We start from the raw sequence: 26,693 nt of genomic DNA, 5'->3' as shown, positions 1-26,693 counted from the left end.
AGAATTTTCCTCCAACACCACAGTTCAAAAGCATCTATCTTCCTTCGCTCATTCTTCCTTATGGTCCAGCTCTACTACGGGGAATACCATTGCTTTAACTATGTGGACCTTCGTTCCCAGTGTCTCTATTCTTCACTATTTTATTGAGATTGGTCATTGCTCTCCTCCCAAGAAGTAAATGTCTTCTGATATCCTGATTGCAGTCTGCTTCTGCAGTAATCTTCGCACCTAGAAATACGTCTGTCACTGCCTCCACATTTTCTCCCTCTATTTGCCAGTTATCAATCAGTCTGGTTGCCATCATCTTGGTTTTTTTTTATAAAAAAATGTTTAACTGCAACCCACCTTTTGCACTTTCTTCTTTCACCTTGATTAGAAGACTCCTCCTCACTTTCAGCCATCAAAGTGGTATTATCTGCATATCTAAGTTTATTCAACTATGTTTGCAGTCTGCCCTGCTATTGCACAGGGTGGGGTAAAAGTCACAAAGGTATCTGATGTTTTAAAAACTTTTGGGGGGGGGGGAAGGAAAAGATTTTACATGTCCAAGAAATCCCAGCCAGTTTACCAGCTGTTAGGATTTCTGGGAGTTGAAGGCCAAAACATCTGGGGACCCACAGGTTGAGAACCACTGCTCTAAGGCAAGTGACTTTTGGAGTTTTCTCGACAAGTTTTTTTTAATGCAGTTTGCTATTTCCTTCCTCGGTTGTTGAGAGAGAGTGATTTTTCCAGTCACTCTGTGCATTTACATGGCCAAGCAGGGATTCAACCGTGACCTCTTTGAGTCCTAGTCCAAGATTCAAACCATGCACCATACGGGCACTATTAAAAGTGGTCTGCTCAATTATTCTAGTATATGTTTTAAGGTGATTTAAAACATTTTAATTGACCAATCTACCCTGCATCACAAGCTGCAGTTCTGCTTCACAAATTTATTTTCCTCCTCTCATCAAGTTAGACTTAAACATAGCCACGTACTTCAAATTTTAAGTTATGGTAACCTTACACAGGCTAGTTTTCTCCAGGTGCATTGTACCACATCCTTCATAACCCAACCAGCACCGGCCTTGTTGATGAGGTTGATGGGAGTTATAGTCCAGCACATCAGCCTACAGTGCTGCAATGGGTTAAACCCTTGTGCTGGCAGGGCTGCTGACCAAAAGGTTGGTGGTTCGAATCCGGGGAGCGGAATGAATTCCCGTCTGTCAGCTCTAGCTTCCCTTGCAGGGACATGAGAGAAGCCTCTCCCTAGATGGTAAAACATCTGGGCGTCCCCTGGACAACATCCTTTCAGACGGCCAATTCTCTGACAAGTTGCTCCTGATATGGAAAAAAATCAGCAAGAAGCCCAAGTGGAGAACATCAGCTTCAGTAGTCTCAATGACTGCTCACCTACAGGCATCACCACATGAAGAGTAAAAGCCCCTCCAAGAGAACCTTTAAATAAACTCATTGACCTTCCCATATCTATTTTTAAACGCCTCAGGTCTAGACGTCACCAACACATGACTTCCCATCAATCAGGAGAGTACACAGTACTAACCACATAATAAGAGTTTAGGCTTCCCTGACATCTCAGCCTCCCTCCGGAGACCACATGTGTATTCTGCACTACTAAAATAGCTACCACAGTTTCCACATTATTTTCTCACTGCATCTTAATCGGAGGCAGGGAGCACAGGGGGAATCCCACACTTCATAAAATGAACCCTACAAGGTCTGATCTTTTGTGTGAGGCAAAGCAAAATGGCAGACAGACTCCAATGATCTTCTGAATCTATCCTTGAACAGCAAAATCAGGGCAACCGCCTTCCTACAGTGGTTGGAGCAAGAGACCATTGCAGTTTTCTTCCAGAACCAGCTCCAAAATATTTATCTTCCTCAGGTAGAATGAGAAATAGTATTGTTTGCCTAAGTCTAGATCAGTGATTTCTCAACCTGTGGGTCCCCAGGTGTTTTGGCCTACAACTCCCAGAAATCCCAACCAGTTTACCAGCTGTTAGGATTTCTGGGAGTTGAAGGCCAAAACATCTGGGGACCCACAGGTTGAGAACCACTGGTCTAGATCCACAGAACTCAAGGCTGGCCAAGTTATTTTGAAACCTGGTAAGAGAAAAATTCCACAAGCATCTCTCCCTGTGATTGAATTGCAATAAAACAGAAAATAATTTATTGTGTTTTTGTAACACCTGAAATCAAACACCCAAAGCAACTGTCTCAGTCTGCCCAATGGTCAACCCGTTCACCTTCCTCTTTTCATCATCACCTTCCTTGCCATCTTTCTACTCATGTTATGTAATCAACTGTTGTTTTATAGATAGTAAAGAAGATCCCCATTGAACTTGCTAACCAATACGTTGTAGATTAGAGAGCTCTATCCAAAACAAACAGGTTCCATAATGCATGATTGCAGTCACAAACCTCACCCCCCTCCCCTCCCCGAAAATGCAATCTAATTTCTGGAAAGCCAAGACATATAATTTAACATCTGAGTATGCAGCTCATTGAGAGATATAAGTTGCTCAGCCATTTTAGTTTCAGCAGTTCAGAAAGGAATGCAGTTATTACAGTAGTTGAATACTGGCATCCAAGAAATAGATTACAGCTGAAATATGTAACTCATGAGAGAACTGCAATATATATAAAAGGGGGAGGGGAGTAAAACTTCAGTAACTACATTGTCTGAACATGAAAGAACAAAAAAGGGGTTTTTCTAAACTCTGGGTCAGCTTGTATAGTTGCAAAAGTTTGGGGGGAAACCTCAAAGGTTAAGTTTGAGATATAAATGCAAAAGGAAATAAAGATTAGATTTATTGGAACAAAAATGTCATTTATGTTGCTTAATGTCTAATGTTCGTTTAGTGTAAAAGAAATTGGTATATGTAATTTTAGCAACTGTTTTCAAATTATATTAATCTTTGATTTACATATGTACTGGAAGGTTAGATAATTTTAAAGGATATCAGCAGGAGACAGTGGTATTTTGGAAACAGCTGCTGGGAGACATAATTGGAAAAGAATTAGAGCAGTGGTTCTCAACCTGTGGGTCCCCAGGTGTTTTGGCCTACAACTCCCAAAAATCCCAAAAAGTTTACCAGCTGTTAGGATTTCTGGGAGTTGAACACCAAAACATCTGGGGACCCACAGGTTGAGAACCACTGAATTAGAGGGAAGGAGAAATAGATGGGATAGAGTTGGGAAAACTCTTAGTAAAAAGATGAAAAGATTAATATTTGATATGATAGATTGTTAAAAATAGAATGAGAATGGGAGAATACTTTTGTTTAGGTAAATTCAGGAGATGATGATTTTTTTTTTTTTTTTGCAATGGGTTAAACCCTTGTGCCGGCAGGACTGATGACCAAAGGGTCAGCAATTTGAATCCGGGGAGCGGGGTGAGCTCCCATCTGTCAGCTCCAGCTTCCCTTGCAGGGACATGAGAGAAGCCTCTCCCTGGATGGTAAAACATCTGGGCGTCCCCTGGACAATGTCCTTGCAGACGGCCAATTCTCTCACTTGCAATTTCTCAAGTTGCTCCTGACACACAAAAAAGATGATTAATAACAGTAGCTGATAAAATTACTAGTTCTGCATTGCCTTTCTACAGAATATATATATGGTTTTATAAGTTTTGAATTTGTTTTTAGTAGGAATATGTTATAGAAAGGAGGAGGAGGATTTACTGAGATAGATAGGCAAAGTTTGAACAGATTATATACTTTTTAAAAATGAAAGAAGACTGGAAGTCACTTTTATTTTTTCTATCTTTTTTCTTATTTATCAATCCATATTATTTTGTATATTATTTCCACCTATTTTATTTTTCTTTCTTTGTAATTTAGCTTTGTTGCATTATATGCAGTTTCCCTGTATGAAGAAAAATCTTAGTCAAAACTGTTAAACGGATAAGCTCTAAATCAGGGATAAGCCACATGTAACTCTCCAAATAATGTTGGACTAAAGTTCCCAGCAGACATACCAGCAGAATGATGAGGAAAAAGAAAAGCTGTCGTTGAACCAGGGAAAAAGCACGCTGATTTAAATAACATTATCTGGTTAGTACACTTTGTTTAAATATATTCAAACTCATTCAAAGCGTAATATGAACATTGTTATTGGAATATTTGCAATCAAGTGGAAAGAATAGCACAAACAGTACTTCCCTTATATTCAGCTAAAAATGACCACACTGATAGAACAATGTCATAGAAGTGCCTTTAAAATCTTTGAAGTTTTTAAGTCAGCTGTACATTGTATTCTTATATCAACAGTGAGGATGTCTGAACCCCACCAACAATAGATTTGGGCCAAACTTCCCACACAGAACTCCCATGACCAAAAGAAAATACTGTTTTCTGATGGTCTTTGGCGACCCCTCTGACACCCCTTCTGTGACCCCTCCAGGGGTCCTGACCCCCAGGTTGAGAAACACTGGCTTAGTCAAAATTCACATTTTAAGACTATAACTTCCACAATCATCCAGCAGGCACAACCCCTTTTACTGATTGGAAAGCATGGATGGGAGAATAGTACTGATCCACTCTAGAACCAACTCCAGCCCCTCATGGCTGCTTTAAAAAACAGGAAGTAGAAATCCGAAGCCACAAACTTCTGTTGTTTCAACATAACTATTGTTACAAGGAAGTGATATTTCCCAGTGGAGACTACTGAGAAACAACTTAATAAAAGAATCACAGGTCTTCCATGAGAAATGCTCTTTAGTCCAAGGACAGAAGCTCCTCCTTTCCACAGACCAGGAACCAAAAAGGGGGCGGGGGATGAGCTTGATGAGTATGATTTCTCTTCTTGAAAGTACTACAAAAGCAACATACTGGACTACTGTCTTGAGTCCAAAGATGAGGGGGAAAATGGGGTTTAAATTAAAGGAAAAGGAGATGGAGCAGCAACAGCGTCTCCTCCAGGTCGAGGACATCACATTATGGAAGACAAAATGTGACAAACGTATACTGTGACCAGTTACTTCCATAGGACAAAACAACCTACAGACAAACACCCGCAATCTCACATACTCCAAATGTTCTGGTCTCTCATTCCCAGGCAGCAAGCCTGGGCAACAGGTGGAATGTTCTTGGACTGCAACTCCCAGCAGCCCTTCGGCATGAGAAGGGCAGGATGTAAATATGGCAAATAATAATGCATCTACACTGTAGAATGAATAGTTTGACATGACTTTAAATGTCATGCTCAATGCTATAGAATTATGGGAATTGTAGTTTGCAAAACTACAATTTCCAGAATCCCACAGCATTAAGCCACAACAGTTAAAATGGTGTCAAACTGTATTAATTCTATAATGCAGATGCACTGAAAGACCCAGGATCAACAATGACCAATGGAACTAAAGAGCCAACAGTAACAATCATGATGGCACCAGGTCCATATTTTAGAGGTTCGCACCAAAGATATCTGAAAAACTGAGGGGCGGGTGGGTTATGCAGAAAAGGGAAAGACAGAAAGGAGATGAAGTAAACCTTTCTCTGTGTTATATTTTCTCCCAGAATGCACTTATCTACCTTTTTATCCTACTTTTCTCCCAAGACTCAAGGAAGGTATTCTTCTGCTCTCACATCCAGTTCTGGAGAACACACAGCTTGGAATAGTTTCTTTTTCTAGATATAGCACCTGGAATCCTGCAGCTAGTATGATCATTTTTGGGAGTTGAATGAGAAAATAATTAATTTTAAATGATAGGGGGGAGGGGGAGCACTTGAGAGCAGAAGAAGAGCTGAGGAGGCAAGGTATGAATGTCACAAGAGATTAGCACTGCATCTCCTTTTCCACAGACAGGTATTCCTTCTCCTAGAAGTTTGTACCCAAAGAACAGGATAGAAAGAGAAGAACAGGGACCCATTCATACTACACAACAGTGTTACTCAACCTTCCTAATGCCACAACCCCTTAATAAAGTTCCTCATGTTGTGGTGAAGCATAAAATTAATTTTGTTGCTACTTCATAACTGTAATTTTGTTACTGCTATGAACTGTAATGTAAATATCTGATCTGCAGAATGTATTTTCATTCACTGGACCAAATTTGGCACAAATACGCGATGCGTCCAAATATCAATACTGGTGGAGTTGGGGGGGAGGGATATTGATTTTGTCATTTGGGAATTGTAGTTGCTGGGATTTATAGTTCACCTACAATCAAAGAGCATTCTGAATTCCACCAACAATGGAATTGAACCAAACTTGGCACACAGTTCTCCCATGACCAACAGAAAATTACTGGAAGGGTTTGTGGGCATTGACCTTGAGTTTTGGTGTTGTAGTTCACCTACATCCAGAGAGAACTGTGGATTCAAACAATCATAGATCTGGACCAAACTTGGCATGAATACTCAATATACCCAAATGTGAGAACTGGTGGAATTTGGGGGAGATGGATCTTGACATTTGGGAGTGGTTGTTGCTGAGATTTTTAGTTCACGTACCATCAAAGAGAATTCTGAACCTCACCAATGATATAATTGGGCCAAACTTCCCACACAGAACCCCCATACCTCGAAGACACTCGCTGGTGCAAGCCTCCCACCAGTCTGGCCCAATTACATGCTCTCCCTCGCCCGCACATGCGCATCATACTGCCATACACCGAGCACGCCTGCTCTCCCCTGTCCGCTTGGAGTTTCAGAAACAACCCTCCCTTTGGCTGAGAGGCTGGCCAATCACAGCAGAGGAGGGCTTTTGGGAGGAGGATTTGCCTTCTGTTTCCAAAAAGGAAGAGAAGGATAGGCGGAGAGATCTTCAGCCATCTCTGCTAAAGGGGTTCCTAAGACCATCGGAAATATATGTTTTCTGATGGTCTTTGGCGGCCCCTCTGAAACCCCCTTGCGACCCCGACCCGCAGGATGAGAAAAGCTGCTACACAATTATAACACTATGATTCCACTTTAACCACCAAGATTTCAATTTATGGAATCCTGGGATTTGTAGTTTCATGAGGCACTGGCTGAGAGTTCTAAATGCCCCTCCCTAAACTGCAAATCCCACGATTCAACAGGATTAAACCATGGAATTTAAAAAGTTAGGATAGTATAAATGGACCTCAAGCTTACCAACAAACTTGGGATAAAGAGGACTCATGAGTCTACTTAATATTTCTAGAGCAGCTTGCGGTTCCTTCATGAGAAGAATCTCCCCCACCACACCTCCAGTTGTACAAGGTCACATTTGGCCTGTTTATAGTCCACGGAAAAACAGCTAACTGAAAGCCACAAGATGCAAAACCACACACATTAACTTGGAACAGATGCCTCAGAGGGAAGGCATGAGGGAAACTCAGTTGCACCACATCACAGAAGTAGGAATCATGTGGGATTAAGACATCAGCATTTCACACTAATTCGCAAGGCTCCCCCCCCCCCCCCCACACCATTCTAGAGCTTACAAGGGCGGCTATAAAAAGCACAGATCACTTAAAATAGGCTGTACTATGTGGGATTCCCCAATTTTACTTTTTAAAAGGAGGGGGAAATTATTTTAATTTCGAAGGGTAAGCATGGAATGGGGGGAATGGTTCTGCATCCCTGTACATTCACAGCCTTACAAACAAGAACAGCAATCTATTGCTTTTTGGAGACAAAGTGGCTTTCTGCCAGGGACCTCCTCTGATTCAGACAGCCATTCAAATTCACTCTGGTCTCCATATCTCCTTTCCTGCATCTGCACTGTAGAATGGATGCAGCTTGATACCACTTTAACTGTCATGGCCCTATGCTACATAATCACTGGAACTGTGATTTTATGAAGTCTTCCCCATTCAGATATTGCTGGTCCCTCACGAAATGACATCTTAGAATCCCATTTCACTGAGCCACAGGAGTTAAAAAGTAGTGTCAAAGTGCATTATTTCTACAGTGTAGAAGCTCCCCTTATCTAGCCTATTCCACAGGACTGTAGTGCAGACAAAACCATGAAAAAGCTGATAACAACTGATCCCAGCAGTTATATATATGCCAAGCTATTCAGCATTTGTACAAATAAGTAAACAAACAACTCCAACCAAAGAACACTTGCACTAATCTAATTGTGCCGACTCAAGAGAAGTTGGGAGGGGAGAGAAACAGATATTTCACAATATTGTGCTCTCTCCCCGACATCTGCTCCAGATCCCAATCACATAACACTTTGGAAAAACGTCACAATTGTCAGAAATATTAAAAATTAACTGGATATTTTTATTTCAAAAGTGTGTGTGAGTCAAGCACTCAAAGAGTTAGTAGGCCAAAGCCTGTTAGAGTCAGCAGGCCAAAGCTAGTGTCGTCCTGAGGAGTGTGAGGCAAACCTCTGTGTGAGAGAAGCCTCGTGTGAGAAAGCTCCAGTGTGAATGCGGCTGTGTGTAATGCTACTGTGTATTTAGGCTTTTTGTGTGTGTTATGGAAACCTAGTTCTTGTAAATAGTGTAACCATATTATTTTACTACAAAGAAAGGCCTCCTATGGATGAGATAACATTGGTCTGTGTGTTTTTGTTCATTTTATCACTTTAGCTGGGTCACGCTGCTGCTGGTAAGTTACTCTGCTATACATTCATGAGGAGGGTCTTTTATTATTAAGCCCACTCCCCCAACAAGATGTTCTTATAGAGATCAGATAAGTGTGCAGGAGACAAAATAATGTGTTTTAAGAGATTTGTGTGTGTGTGTGTGTTTACACTGTCTAGGCTCCTTCACCCTGCAGTATGGGGATATCTGCACTATAGAAGGATTGCAGTTTGACCCCACTTTCACTACCATGACCCTATGCTATAGAATTATGGAAGTGGTAGCTTCACAAGACCTTGAACCTTCTCTGCCAAAGTGTATGGGTGCCTCACCAAACTACAAATCCCAGAATTCCACAGCATTGAGCCCCGGCAGCTTGTGTCAAAATATATTAATTCCAGGTGGGTGCTGACAACTGACAAAACAACACGTGTATTTCCCTCTTCTTGATTCCAACTGCTTAGGATCCTTAAACCCATCCGTTCTGCGGGGGGGAGGGGGGGAGAGCAAAGAGTCATCTACACAATATAATCATAGAGGTGGAAGAGACCTCTTCGGCCATCCAGTCCAATCTCATTCATGAGAATGCATTTTGACACCACTTTAACTGCCACGGCTGTATGCTAAAGAATCCTGGGAGTTGTAGTCTAGTGGGCCACCAGCCTCACCTTTGGCTGAGAAGGCTGAAGACCTTGAGAAACTACAGCTCCTTGGATTTTATAGCATCAAACCATGACAGTTCAAGTGGTGTAAAAGTGCCATTAATTCTGCCATGGAAATGCAACTTGACTAAACTTGGACTCCAAAAGATTAATCCCAGAGTTACTTCCTTAGAGCCTTAGGGTGCATCTACCCTGTAGATTGAATGCAGTTTGATCCACTTACAGTGCCAGGACTCAATGCAATGGAATCAAAGATGTTGTAGATTGATGCTCCCGAATGAAGACTAAAGACCTTGTAAACCTGCAAACTCCCAGAATTTCCTAGGATTGAGCCATGGCAGTTCAAGTGGCCTTGTGCCTCTGAGGTTGGGGAAAGCTTAAAGCTGGGTTGTTGTCTTTTCCGGGCTGTATGGTCATGTTCCAGAAGCATTCTCTCCTGATGTTTTGCCACATTTATGGCAGCCATCCTCAGAGGTTGTGAGGTCTGTTGAAAACTTGGAAATGGGGTTTAGATATCTGTGGAACAGGTCCGTAGCCAGGATTTTGATTCCGGGGGAGGGGGGGCTGAGTTTGATTTGGGGGGGACTGAGGATCTACCCTAGCAAACCTTTTATATCATTATCCCAATACCCCCATGCATATGGGATATATTGAGCATGATGATCAGATCATGATATGAATAAACATAACAGTTTAAATAATGTACCAGAGTAAGGCCTTCTCGCGGACCACCCTGAGAATTTGGGGGGGGGGGGAGCCCATCAAGCCCCCCCCCCCCCCCCCGGCTGCTGTGGAATGTCCCAGGTGGGAGAATGAACTCTTGTCTGCTTGAGGTAGGTGTGAATGTTTCAGTTGGTCACCTTGATTAACATTTAATTGCCTGGAAGCCATTGAAATCTACAAGCATGTGGACAATTTCAACATAAAGGAAGAAACCATGAAAATGAACAAAACCTGGCTACCAGGGTTAAAAAACTCTAAATCTATGCTTGGATGATGAGACGATTGGACATGGTTATTGTAATAATTGTGTATGTTAATTGCTTATTGTTATTAGGGGATAATGTGTTAAGTTAATTGTTTATGTTGCATCGAATTACTGCTGTTTTTACTGTTTGTTAACCGCTGTGAGTCGCCTTCGAGCTGAGAACAGCGGTATATAAGCAAAGTAAATAAATAAATAAATCATAACAGTAAATAAAGAAGAACATTCAAAAACAGGGGAACTCCAGACAAGAAACAGTCAGGGCCAACTAATTACCTCCCAACAAAGGATTCCCCCAGGCAGTAAGAAGCCAGACCTTGAAAACTGCTAGGCCATTCAATGGTAATCAAAGTGGCCAATTGCAACATTCACACCTACCTCGAGCAGACAGGAGTTCTTTCTCCCACCCTGGCCATTCCACAGGTATATAAACCACATTTTCCTAGTTTCCAACAGACCTCACAACCTCTGAGAATGCTTGCCATAGATGCAGGTGAAACATCAGGGGAGAATTCAAAACGATCTTAACCGATTAGAGAGATGGGCCAAAACTAACAAAATTAACTTCAACAGAGACAAATGCAAGATACTCCACTTAAGCAGAAAAAAATGAAATGCAAAGATACAGAATGGGAAACACGTGGCTTGAGAGCAGTACGTGTGAAAAAGATCTTGGAGTCCTCGTGGACAACAAGTTAAACATGAGCCAACAATGTGATGTGGCGGCAAAAAAAAGCCAATGAGATTTTGGCCTGCATCAATAGGAATATAGTGTGTAGATCCAGGGAAGTCATGCTGCCCCTCTATTCTGGCTTGGATAGACCACATCTGGAATATTGTGTCCAATTTTGGGCACCGCAATTGAATCATAGAATCAAAGAGTTGGGAGAGACCTCATGGGCCATCCAGTCCAACCCCCTGCCAAGAAGTAGGAATATTGCATTCAAATCACCCCTGACAGATGGCCATCCAGCATCTGTTTAAAAGCTTCCAAAGAAGGAGCCTCCACCACACTCCGGGGCAGAGAGTTCCACTGCTGAACGGCTCTCACAGTCAGGAAGTTCTTTCTCATGTTCAGATGTAGTTTGAAGCCATTGCTCCGCATCCTAGTCTCCAGGGAAGCAGAAAACAAGTTTGCTCCCTCCTCCCTGTGACTTCCTCTCACATATTTATACATGACTATCATTGAAGGGAGATATTGACAAGCTGGAATGTGTCCAGAGGAGGATGACTAAAATGATCAAGGGTCTGAAGAACAAGCCCTATGAGGAGCAGCTAAAAGAGCTGGGTATGTTTAGCCTGAAGAAGAGAAGGCTGAGAGGAGACATGATAGCCATGTATAAATACGTGAGAGCAAGTCACAGGGAGGAGGGAGCAAACTTATTTTCTGCTTCCCTGGAGACTAGGACATGGAGCAATGGCTTCAAACTACAAGAGAGGAGATTCCATCTGAACATGAGAAAGAACTTCCTGACTGTGAGAGCTGTTCAGCAGTGGAAGTCTTTGCCCCGGAGTGTGGTAGAGGCTCCTTCTTTGGAAGCTTTTAAACAGAGGCTGGATGGCCATCTGTTGGGGGTGCTTTGAATGCAATCTTCCTGTTTCTTGGCAGGTGGTTGGACTGGATAGTCCATGAGGTCTCTTCCAACTCTATGATTCTATGATTCTATGTGAGAGCTGTTCAGCAATGGAACTCCCTGCCCAGGAGTGTAGTAGACGCTCCTTCTTTGAAAGCTTTTAAACAGAGGCTGTATGGCCATCTGTCGGGGGTGTTTTGAATGCAATTTTCCTGCTTCTTGGCAGGGGGTTGGACTGGATGGCCCATGAGGTCTCTTCCAACTCTATGATTCTATGAATGCTTCTGGAACACAACAACCCAGTGGTTCCGGCCATGAAAGCCTTCGACAATGCAAAGTTAAAGCCCATTTGAACATCAGGCAGGCCATGCAGAAGCCTTGGATCTGAAGTCAAAACTATCCTGAGTCTACAGGACAAACTGCAGCCTTCCAGATGTTGCTGTGTCACAACTCCCATCAGTTCTAGCCATGATGCCCAATGATGTGAAAGACAAGGGCAATGGGACTTAAAATTGGGGAGGAGAGGGGAGTGTTGTCACTCACGTATCTCCTTCTTCTGAGACGAAGGTGAAGGTCTCCAGCAGCTGCTGCCTGAGGCGTTCTTCTCCTTGGGGCCCATCCACCTCTTCTCCTTCCTCCTCCTCCTCCTCCTCTTTCTCGGGGGTCTTTTTCAGCGCCGCCAAGGCCTCGACTAAGGAGGCAGAGCCGTAGCTGGAGTCCAGCCTCTCGTCGGCTTCGGCGGGCGCCTCCTTGCCCGGAGGGGCCTCTCGGGGAGCCGGGGAAGGGGGCTCTCCCTCGCCCTCGCCCAGCGGGCCCTGCAAGGAGCGCAGCGAGCCCAGGCCCGAGTCGAACTGCCCGTCCTCCAGAGAGGAGCAGCGGACCGCCGCCCTCGACGACGACGACGACGCCATGGCAGCCGGGGAGGAAGGCGCTCAGCGGAGGAAAGGCCCGGGAAAGAAAGCAGGAAGGCGCCGCATGCCGAGGACAAGAGCGCCTTCGCGGAGGGAAACACCGAAGCTGCAGGTCCGCCGAGCCAGCGCCAGCAGGCTCCGCCCAGGCAGCACCGAGACCCGCCTCCCTCCGAGGGAAGGCCCGCCCGCGCCCTCTTGCGGCCAGAAGTGGGAGCCAACGCTGGAACCACCAGGAGTCTCTTTCTCCTGTATTGTCGAAGGCTTTCATGGCTGGAATCACTAGGTTCTTGTGGGTTTTTTCGGGCTATAGGGCCATTTTCTAGAGGCATTTCTCCCGACGTTTCGCCTGCATCTATGGCAAGCATCCTCAGAGGTAGTGGGGTCTGTTGGAAATAGGACAATGGGTTTATATATCTGTGGAATGGCTGGGGTGGGGCAGAGAGCTCTTCTCTGCTGGAGCTAGGTGTGAATGTTTCAACTGACCACCTTCATTAGCATTGGAAGGCCTGGCTGAGCCTGTGAAAATCTCTTGTTGAGAGGTGTTAAGATGTGCCTGGTTGTTTCCTCTCTGCTGTTTTGCTGTTGTGATTTTAAAGTTTTTTAATACTGGTAGCCAGATTTTGTTCATTTTCATGGTTTCTTCCTTTCTGTTGAAATTGTCCACATGCTTGTGGATTTCAGTGGCTTCTCTGTGTAGCCTGACATGGTGGTTGTTGGTGTGGTCCAGCATTTCTGTGTTCTCAAATAATATGCTGTGTCCAGGCTGATGAAGGTCCACCCAGAGGAAAAGTGTTCCTGCTATACATCAAGGGAACTACTTCAACCAGAGAAGTCAGCCATAGCAGAGCACCTGATGAACCAGCCTGGACACAGCATATTATTTGAGAACACAGAAATGCTGGACCACACCAACAACCACCATGTCAGACTACACAGAGAAGCCATTGAAATCCACAAGCATGTGGACAATTTCAACAGAAAGGAAGAGACCATGAAAATGAACAAAATCTGGCTACCAGTATTAAAAAACTCTAAAATTACAACAGCAAAACAGCAGAGAGGAAACAACCAGGCACAGATTAACACCTCTCAACAAAAGATTTTCCCAGGCTCAGCCAGGCCTTCCAATGCTAATGAAGGTGGTCAGTTGAAACATTCACACCTAGCTCCAGCAGAGAAGAGCTCTCTGCCCCACCCCAGCCATTCCACAGATATATAAACCCATTGTCCTAATTCCAACAGACCTCACTACCTCTGAGGATGCTTGTCATAGATGCAGGCGAAACGTCAGAAGAAATGCCTCTAGAAAATGGCCCTATAGCCCGGAAAAACCCACAAGAACCTACTCTTTCTCATGGTTTTGAGAAACAACAACAACAATAATCCCCCCATCGGGTGCCACCTTGTCATTGGCGGGGGGGGGGGGGGGCTTAACTGCTTCTATGATGTTGGGAGCTGTGCTGGTAGTAGTGTAAAGCCAAAACCAAGGTTACAGCAATATCTGTTTTAGAACTTCAGTATGCTGATGACAATGTCATCTGTGCACATTCAGAAGAAGATCTACAAGCCACTCTAAACACCTTCACAGAAGCATACGAGAAGCTCGGCCTGTCATTGAACATCGAGAAAACCAAAGTGCTGTTCCAGCAGTCACCAGCCAACCTTTCTCCAATGCCAGAGATACAGCTTAATGGTGTAACATTAGAAAATGTTGACCACTTCTGCTACCTTGGCAGGCTCCTCTCCACCAAAGTCAACATTGACACCGAAATACAACTCCGCCTGAGCTCTGAGAGTGCAGCATTTCTCCGAATGAAGCAGAGACCGAGACATCCGTAGGGAGACCAAGGTGCTTGTTTATAAAGCAATTGTCCTCCCAACCCTGCTATACGCCTGCGAGACGTGGACTGTCTACAGGCGTCGCATGCAACTCCTGGAACGATTCCATCAGCGCCGCCTCCGGAAAATCCTGCAAATCTCTTGGGAAGACAAGCAGACAAACGTTGGCGTGCTGGAAGAAGCAAAGACCACCAGCATTGAAGTGATGGTCCTCCGCCATCAACTCCGCTGGACCGGCCACATTGTCCGGATGCCCGACCACCATCTCCCAAAGCAGTTGCTCTACGCCAAACTCAAGAACAGAAAATGGAATGTTGGTGGACAGGAAAAGAGATTCAAAGATGGGCTCAAAGCCAACCTTAAAAACTCCGGCATAGACACGGAGAACTGGGAAGCCCTGGCCGTTGAGCGCTCCAGCTGAAGGTCAGCTGTGACCAGCAGTGCTGCAGAATTTGAAGAGGCACGAATGGAGGGTGAAAGAGAGAAACATGCCAAGAGGAAGACACGTCAAGCCAACCCCGACCGAGACCGCCTTCCACCTGGAAACTAATGCCCTCACTGCGGGAGAAGATACAGATCAAGAATAGGGTTCCACAGTCACCTACAGACCCACCAGAACACTGATCCTGGAAGACTATCCTACTCGGCCAATGAGGGATGGCCTAAGTAAATAAGTAAGTAAATAAAATTACCAGCAGGTTCAACCAAGCCAGAGTGGTCTCAACTGAGAAGTAGAACTAAGTGCACCCAACCCATTTAAATATGGTGAAACAAACTCTAAAGAAGTCTATACTGGCTTGGTCATCACCCAGGATAATAAGGACCGCGACAAGTGCTTCTCCTGGGCACCCGACAACAAGTGGGCTACAGGAACCAGGACCCGCTACTGAGCAACCAGGGCATCGGCCTGTAGGGCAACTGGAAGCAAAACAACTACAGAAGTGGCAGAAATTTTCAACGCCACACACCGAACTGTCATAAACTGCTATTATAGCCAAATTCAGACAGACAGAGTTTTGGAGTACAATATTCCTGACCTCACGATTGTGTTAAAAAGCAAAGTATGGATTGTCGATGTTGCAATCCCAGGTGACAGCAGGATTGAAGAGAAACAACTGGAAAAGCTGACACAATATGAGGATTTAAAGATCGAACTGTTAAGACTCTGGCACAAGCCAGTCAAGGTGGTCCCAGTGGTGAGACATGGCTTTGGGACCAAGATTTTGACAAGTAATTGGAGCAGTGACTACGAATAAATGTAATTGACAAATGGAACGGCCCTAGATTATGTTTTGGATAACTGCCAAGTTTTTAAACTGTGTTTTTTTTTAAAAAAAATACATTACAACTGTACCTTTGGTTTGCTCCTGATATGATAAATAAAACCATTATCATCTGCAATCCCTCCTGGCCCAGTATGATTGACTTCCAGTAGAGCCTTGGGGATTTGCTTGAGGAGCCTTCCTCTTGACACATTTCTCCCTATCGCTCTCCATTCATGCCTCTTTGAATTCCACAGCACTGTTGGTAATAGTGGCCTCCAGCTACAGCACTCAAGGGCCAGGGCTTCCCAGTTCTTGGTGTCTGTGCCACAGCTTTTAAGGTTAGCTTTCTCTCTTATCATAAAGTTGCAATGCATGGATTCTGTTACATCCTGGCTCCAATATACCACTGGAATAAATCCTGCTATGAGTGAAACTTCAGCCTGTATTTTGCATTTCCAAGAAAAAGAAATCCGAATGTAACTTGAGGTGACTCAGTTATGTGGGGTCATGCTCACTGCTACTTCTGGAGAAAACACTCATCGCTGCTGCCAAAAGTGACCACATAATTCTTCAGGGCTGCATTTCCGATAGTTACTTTCTCAGTGATTTACTGATGAACAGATTGTGAAATTTGCCTGTAAGCAGAAGATTGCTTCTGTAAAACACAAACACAGGCACTACCAATCTACAAAAAAATTAAAACCAAGATTAAATACATAGAATATTCCAAACGACAACATATGGTTCTTAATTATACACCAAGTTTTAAAAATATATCACATAAAGCAGATATATGACATTTTTCACCTAGGAAAGAAGCAAAATTGCTTTGTGTGAGCATTAAAATTATTCTCTCTTCCAATAACTTTGTTAATGACTAATTAATTAAAATACCTGGGCTTTTTTATCCTGACTGAATCAGCTATCTTTAATGGAAAACTAGCTTGATGCTAGAATTCAAAAACATTGTTTTTGGGCTGCAAATAGTGGTCATTCTGGCTGGGGGATTCTGGGAGTTGTAATTCAAAAGGTAACTTTTTATACATCCTCCTTGATTATGGTGATAGAAAATTGCCATTCCCAAGAAGATATCGAAACAGCTTCAATTTGTTCAGCAGCACTGTATCTAATTAAGCAGCCTCTTAAAAAAGAATACAATGTTATTTATCTTCAAAACTTTTAGATGTTTCCAAATACTTTTTCTGACTTATGAAAGATAGATGTGACATAGTTGTTTTATTTTCCATGTACACATACTACATTTTGAATAAAAGGTTTGCTGAAACATGTGGATAAGAGCCTATCTCTGCTCTTTCCATATTATTTTTGCCTCTGGTACCAAATTTTTTGTTACAGAAGTAAACACATCTAGAGTATTTTACTCACTGAACTATACCAGCACTATGTTTGAGTATCGACATGCCTTGTGCTGCAAATAGAAACCCAATGTCTGCTGGAGGGGATCCTTCAATTTCAATAAATTTAAATTAAAATAGCTATGGGGAATGGGCATGGATCAGCAATACAGCTCTTACTAACATTGCAGATGTTCCAACATGAAGATTACAAGAGCCTATCACACATTTCTTCATCTGTTTTGAAAATGCACCAGATGCCCTCTGATCTTGGAAGCTAAGCAAAGTCAGCTCTGGTTAGTACTTAGACAAGATATCACTACCAACTACCTGCAGGCTGCATTTCTGAGGAAGAAACTGACAAAACATACCTAAGAATTCCTTGCCTAAGGAAACCCTATGAAATTTGTGAGGCCACCATAAATTGACAGGCGGCTTGAGAATGTTCTAAGATCCTTTGTGTCGGTGAAATGCCACAGCCCATCAGCAGATGGAGCTCCATGCTAGGACTTGAGCACCAAAAAGAAAAAGCAGAAATGCCTTTAATTTTGACACTGCATGTCAGGAGGGTATACCTTGGGTGGAGGGGCGAGAACCTTTTTCTCCCCAAATAAGAATTCTGCCCCTCCCCATGAAATTTTAATTCAGTCTTGAAAATTCCAGCACTGCAGAGTATGACACTGAAAATCCTTTCCATCTAGAACTTTTCAATTCAGCCTCTTTGCACACTCCTTTTCTTCAGGAGTCTAAACTGTATATCCAAAATGCCGAACAAAATTTTTAAAATAGTGCAATTCTATACATGTGAGACTTGAAGGAATATTTCATTGGGGGACATGATTCTTATTTGAGGGGGACAATGCTATCATTTTGGTCCCCTGGAACTACATTTCTGGTTGTCTGGCTCATGTATACTTCCACCAGAGTTTTGAAAATCCTCCAACCAGCATGGCCACTTATTGGAGCTGAAGTGAACCATGGTGTAGTGGTGTGTTGGAACAGGACATTGGAAGCCTACTGATTCATCTTGGGCAAATCACACTCCCAGTCGAAGGAAGGCAAGGGCAAAGCCACTCTGAACCATTTTTGTCAAGAAAATCATTTGATTGGGCCATCTTAGGATCTCAGAAATCACTTGAAGGCACACAAGTCCAAACAGTATTTCCTGGGCTCTATTTGTTCATAGTGATTAGGACAGGGATGGAAATCCTGTAGCTCTCCAGATGTTACCAGACCACATCTCCCATTATTTCTTCACAATGACTATGCTGGTTAGGATAGCTGGGAGTTGCAATCCTAAGACACCCAGATGATTGCATGATTCCCACCCATGAACTGTAACACTGAAGTCCTTATCTGTACAGACAGAGGGACGTACGCATGTTCATCACCAGTGAGATAGTAACAACCAAGAAAAGCATGCCCGCAGGTCCTTTGGGACATCTCAGAAGGTGCAGGGGCACAGTTCTTACAACAGTATTTCTCAACCTTCTTAATGGCGTGACCCCTTAATAGAGTTCCTCATGTTGTGGTGACCCCCAACCATAAAATTATTTTTGTTGCTACTTCATAACTGTGATTTTGCTGCTGTTATGAATCATAATGTAATATCTGATATAAAGGATGTATTTCATTCACTGGACCAAATTTGGTGGGGGGTAGGTGGTTGATTTTGTCATTTGGGAGTTGTAGTTGCTGTTAACCTACAATCAAAGATGATGGAATTGAATCAAACTTGACACACAGATCTCCCTCGAGCAGCAGAAAATACTGAAAGGGTTTAATGGGCATTGACCTTGAGTTTTGGAGTTGTAGTTCACCTATATCCAGAGAGTACTGTGGATTCAAACAATGATAGATCTGGACCAAACTTGGCATGAATCCTCAATATGCCCAAATGTGATCACTGATGGAGTTTGGGAAAAACAGACATTTGGGAGTTGTAGTAACTGGGATTTATAGTTCACCTACAATCAAATATCATTCTGAACCCCACCAATGAGACAATTGGGCCAAATTTCTCACAGAGAATCCCCGTGACCAACAGAAAATACTGTGTTTTCTTATGGTCTTTGGTGACCCCTCTGACCGTCCGCCTCCCGTGACCCCCCAGGGGTCCCGACCTTCAGGCTGAGAAACTGTTTTACAACATATGCAGGCAGAAGTAGTATATCAGCTGACAGATGTGTGTTGCCCATGATATCCTCACAATCTTTGGACTGTGTAGCTTCCTTGGCATATAAATGCATTGGCTCGGTGATCCTGCACAGGATCGGTGATCCTGCACAGGTCTCCAAAGCACATCTTATGGTGCAGTGTGCTCAGCCTCTTGCAACCAAAAACACCCCACAAAGCAAAGAAGAATCAGATACTGGAAGGAGTAAACTCACCATTCTATAAATTACCTAAATCACAGGTTAGTATTTTGCTGCCACCTGTCCCTTATCTTCCCCTGCCATTCTCATAAATTCCCTGTGGCTTTTTCCTTGCTGCAATGCATGGCAATCAATCAAGTTGGCCTACAAATGACTGTTCTTAGGCACTTTACTCCACACACTTGAGGAAATAGGTTCAGCCTATGAAAACTTGTGCTATCAACTTCTTTCTCTCTCTGAGTAAGTCTCTGAGGTACAACAAGATCCCCTTTCCACCATGGTAAATTCAAAATATCAGGTGTGGACTTTTATTTCCCAACAAAGGCTTGGGAAATAAAAGGAAACAAGAAAATCTAGCTCTGGGCAGAGGAACTGCTTTAGTGAAGGCAAGCAGGAAGGCAGGCATACCCATCTGCTTCCTGAAAGAATAAAGAGATGAGAAGGAATTAGAAGCTGTGAAGACGGAAGGATGCTATCCCCGAGAGGTGCTGAAGGGACTACGCTAAGTATGGGCTCCAAAGCTCAGCAGCACGCCAAGGCTCCATGAATAAGTGATGAGCTGTGCAGGGTTACCCAGGTAACCAGCTGTTCCCTGGCACTGATGCCATTTAAAGGGCTTTCGGCATTGGTGTTTTTATTCTCCAGGATGTTGCTTCTGTGTTGACCACATTGGCAGGTGTGTGCATACAGTAGTCCCATGGGGAGGTAGAAGGAGGTCATGTGCTTGAAAGAATCTCATTCCCCAGATCTGCCTTTTGGGAGCTCAGGGTTTTTATTCCATTTTATTTGCAGCTCGGCTATCGTGTCTTAGTCATGAACATTATTCTGGTTGGGTTGGCCTGCTTATTTTTTTATTCAGTCTCTCTACTGGGGATTGAGGTACTGTAAGGTCTTCATTCTCCCACATGAATTTATAGATGCAATAACAGTCTCAGAAAGTTCTTTGCGGGTTTCCACTGGCACCACCCGTGAGGGAGATGGTAACCAGGGACAAGGGCTTTTTAGTTGACAAAATCACTTATTTGAAATCTCTTTCTAAGACGACTTACCAGGTGTGCCATCTGAGATTTTTTCAGTTGGAAAAAGATCGAGGAAAATAGCAGTTACATACACTGGCTTGCTATCCCGTTTGTGAGAAGGCAGCTAAAATTTTCTTGGTATTTGGTAGTATTTGCATTTATATACAGATATACAATTGTAGCATTGGAAGAGCTGAAGCACGGTTTGAATCCTCTAACAGCCAGTCTATTCAGTTGTTTCTACATTAGATTTTCAGGAGCATGGTCAAAAGTGTGGCGTAATGTAAAATAAACCACACGTAGTTCACATTTGATCAGCCCACACACTGCCTTGCCAGAGAAAGAAAATATGCCACGCAGATGAACAATGAATAACAAGTAGTTTACTCTTCATGGTTCAGAACAACATATGTACAATGTGATCAGCTGTATCAACTCACATAATGTCTTTTTAAAATAATGGATTTTAAAATAGTCTTTCTTTGGGATGATACAAACCAGACATTTGTAATTGTTATTATGTCACTACTATAATTTTAAAGAGCTAGTATATGGAACTTGTTTTAATACTTGTATTGGAAAGTGCTTATTGTATCTTTAAAGGTTGTATATTTTATGTCATGGCGTATGGCTAGTACAATAAACAATTCATTCAGATAGTCTTTCTTTGTCCATAGAGTTAAACTCCTTCAGGAGCTCAAGAAGTGGGAGCACACACCAAACTCTGGCTCTCTCTGCTTCTGTTTTTTCTCTCTGCTGCTCCAAGCACCTGCATAGCTGAAGCCTCAACAAAAATGTAATGGTATTCAAAAGTCCCAGGCTCAGTCTGTTCCCTGGACATAGCCCGACCAATCAGCTTCATGCATCTTATTTTACAGTTGACAAACACGCTCACTGATTCCTTACAAGCTCCAACAAAAGATATTTTGCTAATGGTAGTAAAGGGCAACATGTCATTTTCTTCTCAGTCCACCGATAGAAGTCAACTAGTCTGGTAGCTGAATCTTACTTCATCACTGGTGACAGGTAGTTGCTTTCCACCAAAGCCCCTCAGTCCAAACAGTTTAATCTTCCTTCAACAATGTCAAAGAATTAGGATCCTCACTACCTGTAGTTTAGGAGACACAACCAATTGATAGTTGCGACTGCCTGACAGGACTGTCTGGCAAAGGCCATTGCCACTCTCTCTAATAGTAGGATCTGTCCTGATCTCCATGGAGCTAGCTGGTGCTCCAAATGCTTATAGGGTTCAAATAAAACTCCCCATATCTCTTCCTGTGTATGTGAGTCAAACTGCAGGTTCTTTTTACAGACAGTAGACACATGGATTACATCCTTCTTGGCACAGAAGGGGAGATGGATCTCTCTCTTGCTGGTTGCATTGATGCCCTGTTATGACGTTAGCAGATGTAACAGGCGACAATCAGGTGCTTGCACATAATTTTGTGGCCGGGAGGGAGTGACAGTGGCAAAATGAGGATGAACCATCTGTTGCCATCTGGTGCAGTGTTGATCTGGACAAAGGATTGGGCTAAAATTGACCCAATCGAGCTATCCAGAGTGCTGAAAAGCCACGGGATACTCTGGTAAAAATGGAGTAAAGTCAGATAAAGGTAGGAAAAGCCAGAATACTCACTGGAAAATCCCCAAGCATCATGGAGACAACCAGCAATGCATTTGGGGTCCTCTCTTAAAAATTTCCCTTGCTGGGAGTAAAGACTACTGTAATGGAACCAGCAGTGTCTCTTAAATGTTTGGGCTAATAATGTATATCACATAGGAACAGATAAAATTCCTTTACACTAGGTGCGCCCTTACACAGGGCTCTAGCCAGTTATATTAGGCTGGTTGCCATCAACAAATAACGATCTACAAAAGCTCAAGATGCAATTATATTATGAGTGGCTGTTTGCACAATGACACAACAAATAGCTCGTGACAGGCAAATATAGATCAGCAACAATGGTTAAGATGCACCTATTAAAGTAGGTAGTGGAGCATATTGTCATGTATGAGATTGTTACTAAGGAAACCATTCAACAAACCCAATATAAAATCTATTTTGTATGACAGCACTTAGACACATAAAGATCTGAGAGGCATTTATTTTCAAAGTAGTGCTGCTTTTGAATCCATTATTGCTGATGGCCATCCCAAGTAATTAATTTCAACATATTACTACATTTTTATTATGTGTTTTTAGCTATACTGTAACCTACCTAAAACCACAAGGAGAGCCGGGTAAGAAATAAAGTTATTATTGTTATTATTATTATTATTATTAAACATTATTATGACACCAGTACTACTTAATGTTGCCTCAGACTACAAAGGAAAGGGTTCACATGCCCCTTGCTTCATTCACTTAAATCTGGAGGGCTGAAAGAAGGCAAACTGGTTGTCAACCATGCTAGCAACAGAAAGAAATCTTGGACTGTTCAATTCAATTTGAAGTTATTTAGCCATATACCAAATGCTCCAGAACTGCTGCGTTGTGTTTTGTTTTGTTGGACAAGATAAAGAAAGAGACACTGCTCCAGTCATAATCTCAGTAGATGGACGCCTGATATAAGGTACAGAGGTCATTGTTCATTCGTTCAGTTGTTTCCGACTCTTTGTGACCTCATGGACCACGCCAGAGCTCTCTATTGGCCATCACCACCCCTAGCTCCTTAAGAGTCAAGCCAGTCACTTCAAGAATGCAATCCATCCATCTTGCCCTTGGTCGGCCCCTTTTCCTTTTTCCTTCCATTTTCTCCGGCATAATTGTCTTCTCTAAGCTTTCCCGTCTCCTCATGATGTGGCCAAAGTACTTCAACTTTGTCTCTAATATCCTTCCCTCCAATGAGCAGTCAGGCTTTATTTCCTGAAGTATGGAATGGTTGGATCTTCTTGCGGTCCAAGACACTCTCAGAACTTTGCTCCAGCACCACAGTTCAAAAGCATCTATCTTCCTTTGCTCAGCCTTCCCTAAGGTCCAGCTCTCACATCCGTAGGTGACTACAGGGAATACCATTGCTTTAACTATGTGAATCTTTGTTGCCAGTGTGATGTCTCTACTCTTTACTATTTTATCGAGATTGGACATTGCTCTCCTCCCAAGAAGTAAGCGTCTCCTGATTTCCTGGCTGCACACACCCTTGGTCCGATTTAGGAGAGTTATTCTTGCTTTCTTATTGGACATGATGGAGGGAATGAATATCTGATTTTGCTCATTTTCAGACATATGCATTTTTTAAGCAAATCCATGTAAAATACTTCAACAGCTTCATAAAAATCATTTTTGGATTAGCAGATTCTAAGGAAACAGAGGTGGAAAGGTCAGCAGCTGAACTTTTCCTGTCTGTCCTCATTTTTCTGTTTCAGGATGAATGCGTCCATGGCACCTAAGGACAGAAGCCATCCTTCTTTTTCTACCTCTGATGTTCCAGGCTGCATTTACTTAGGTGAAGGAAAGTGGATTTGTGGCAGACTGTGAAATTCACAAGCTCCTCAGTTTTGCTACTGTTCCCATGGAAACGCTGGGAAGGCAGAGATTAAATCCAGGCCTGCCTTCCTTATAATAGTAAAATGCCCTATAAATTAGGGGGGGAATGAATGGCCAAAGAGAAAAAAAATCCAAACAGGAATACCGTAATAACACCTATATTAGAATCAGTGAAGAATATCTCAATGATTTCACAGTATGTTTCCTCGAGCTTTTGGATATTTTCCTCAAAATGTAAAAAGAAGAGGAAGGAGGAGGAGAAGGAGGAGGAGGAGGAGGAGGAGAGGAAAAGGAAAGGGAAATAACATGTTTCTTCTGAGGGCAGAAGCTCTGTCAGTAATCTATTACTATTTTAAAAAGCATTTGGTGAATAATTAGGTTAGTTTTTGTCCAGCAAAGAAGCTCTCAGGTTGCCGAGGAGGGAGGCAGTGGGGACTCATCCATGTTGCCATGGCAAAGAGATTGACACTCCCTCACATCAGGATGCACATCACTTTGAAAGTGATAAAAGTGCATTGGGGTGACATCCAGATGTGCCCTCATTTTCATTCCCCTTCCCAGGGAAAGCCTTTCTTTAAATAATTTAGCACTTTCTCTCCAGGAAATGAAATAAAATGTGAGGAAATTGCCAAGGAGAGGCACCGTATTTTTAAATCCGATTTCTGGGACATGAAGCCACATTCCCCTTCTCTACCATTTTCACTCAGTACTTCTTAGGAGAGGAATAAACATTATTTCTCAATATCACTTTACATATGGGGAAATATCTACAGTATGGTTTAATTCTTTAATTAAACTGTTTTTTATTTAAGACATCTTCATATATTTGTGAAATGCAATTAAAATCATAGGGCCCTTCCACATAGTCCTATATCTCAGAATATCAAGGCAGAAAATCCCACAATATCTGCTTTGAATGGGTTATCTGAGTCCACAATCAGGTCACGTGGGATTTTCTGCCTTGATATTCTGGGATGTAGGGCTGTGTGGACATTAAGCCCAACTTCAAAAATTACATGAAACAAGCATTGTATCAAAGAATAATGCAGTTCAACACAGAAATGTAAATGGACTGACAACTACATAGTGTAATGAAATTACATTTCTAAATAGGAGAAATCAGGCCCCTTATACGTTACCATATAAAATCAGAATTATCTGATTTGCACTGGCTTATATGATAGTGTAGACTCATATAATCTAGTTCAAAGAAGATAATTTTTATTATCTGCTTTAATTATCAGGATTATATGGCAGTGCAGAAGGGACCACAAGCATAGTAAAGTATCTGTATATATTTCAGATTTCAATATCAATGTCAAAAATACGTAGTATGATTTGACATAGGATTTGTGCTACATTAGAACAGTAAAGACAAATATCACTTAAGTAAAATAAACATTAAATATTAAATAACCAGAAAAATAAAATAAGGTATAAACTAATCTTAGTTAGTGAAGTGGTTTAAAACCAGTATATAAAAAAATTAGGACTAAGAAGGGACAAAAACCATCCTTTTTTGTCATCCTATATTCTACCATTGTTTGAGATAATTTCAAAATTTCTCATGACTTCTATTTTTGTATATTGAGGGTTCCCCAGTGTGTGTTGTTGGGATTACCTCTTTCTTGTTTCTCTGCCCCCTTCTACGCTGTCATATAAAATCCAGATTATCTACTTTGAACTGGAATATATGGCAGTGTAGACTCATATAATCCAGTTCAAAGCAGATAATGTGGACTATCTGATTGGATAATCCAGATTATATGGCAAGAACCAAGAAATCAAAGAAAATTTTAAACCAAAAGTGGGGATTCTCTGCAACCAGCAGGGGAACACACTGCACCATCAAGAAGAAATAAAAATATGGTGTAAACTATCTAATGAAACAATATAAAAGAATTGAAAGGATGGCAAATAAGTAACAATAATCATCTGAGGCAGCAATAATATGAAAACAATATCAAAAGAAAATACACATTACAGCACAGAATAAATTTAAAAAATACAGATACTATATCAGCAATGAGGAAAAAAATACTAAATCTCATTTATACACTATGTTAAAAGCAAAATCTGTGGAGATAGGTTAGAAGATACAAAACCTCATACATAATACTTTTGAAAGAAAAAACATGTGTATCTACCAAGCTTGAAACGTAGAGAATCAGGTATTGGGCACAGTAAAGGTAAAGGTTTCCCCTGACATTAAGTCTAGTTGTGTCCAACTCTGGGGGTGGTGCTCATCTCCATTTCTAAGCCAAAGAGCCAGCGATGTCCGTAGACACTTCCAAGGCCATGTGGCCAGCATGAGTGCATGGAGTGCCGTTACCTTCTTGCAGAAGTGGTATCTATTGATATACTCACATTTGCATGATTTCGAACTGCTAGGTTGACAGAAGCTGGAGCTAACAGCAGGAGCTCACCCCACTCCCCGGATTTGAACCGCAAATCTTTCGGTCAGCAAGTTCAGCAGCTCAGCGGTTTAACACACTGCGCCACCAGGGGACCCTAGGCACAGTAAGAAGAGGGTAAATTACTGGGTCATTTAGTACATTTCTCACTGATAATTCCTAAGAACACTCAATTACATAAAAGCATTGGGGACCAAGATGCCTGATAATTGCCATGGCTGGCATATTTCTTGTGGCTACCTGCCCCCACCTTTCTGGGGTCCATGATCATTACTGGTATTTTGTTGTTTCTCAATTAAGG

General features: G+C 42.4%; 1 protein-coding gene across 1 annotated transcript in view; it reads right to left on the bottom strand.

Moving 5' to 3' along the window:
• Positions 1-12,792, bottom strand: part of NFKBIE (NFKB inhibitor epsilon) — a 37,243-nt gene extending 24,451 nt beyond the window's left edge. Inside the window, exon 1 of the mRNA XM_060754065.2 lies at positions 12,271-12,792. Within this exon, the coding sequence (XP_060610048.2) occupies positions 12,271-12,638 (368 nt within the window). The 5' untranslated portion in view covers positions 12,639-12,792. The remainder of the gene's footprint in view (positions 1-12,270) is intronic.
• Between the last annotated feature and the right edge of the window lie 13,901 nt (positions 12,793-26,693).

This window comes from Anolis sagrei, chromosome 1 (assembly GCF_037176765.1).
Source record: "Anolis sagrei isolate rAnoSag1 chromosome 1, rAnoSag1.mat, whole genome shotgun sequence".
Taxonomy (NCBI): domain Eukaryota; kingdom Metazoa; phylum Chordata; class Lepidosauria; order Squamata; family Dactyloidae; genus Anolis; species Anolis sagrei.
Note: the sequence above shows the minus strand (reverse complement) of the source record. Positions and strands in the feature narration are given on the sequence as shown.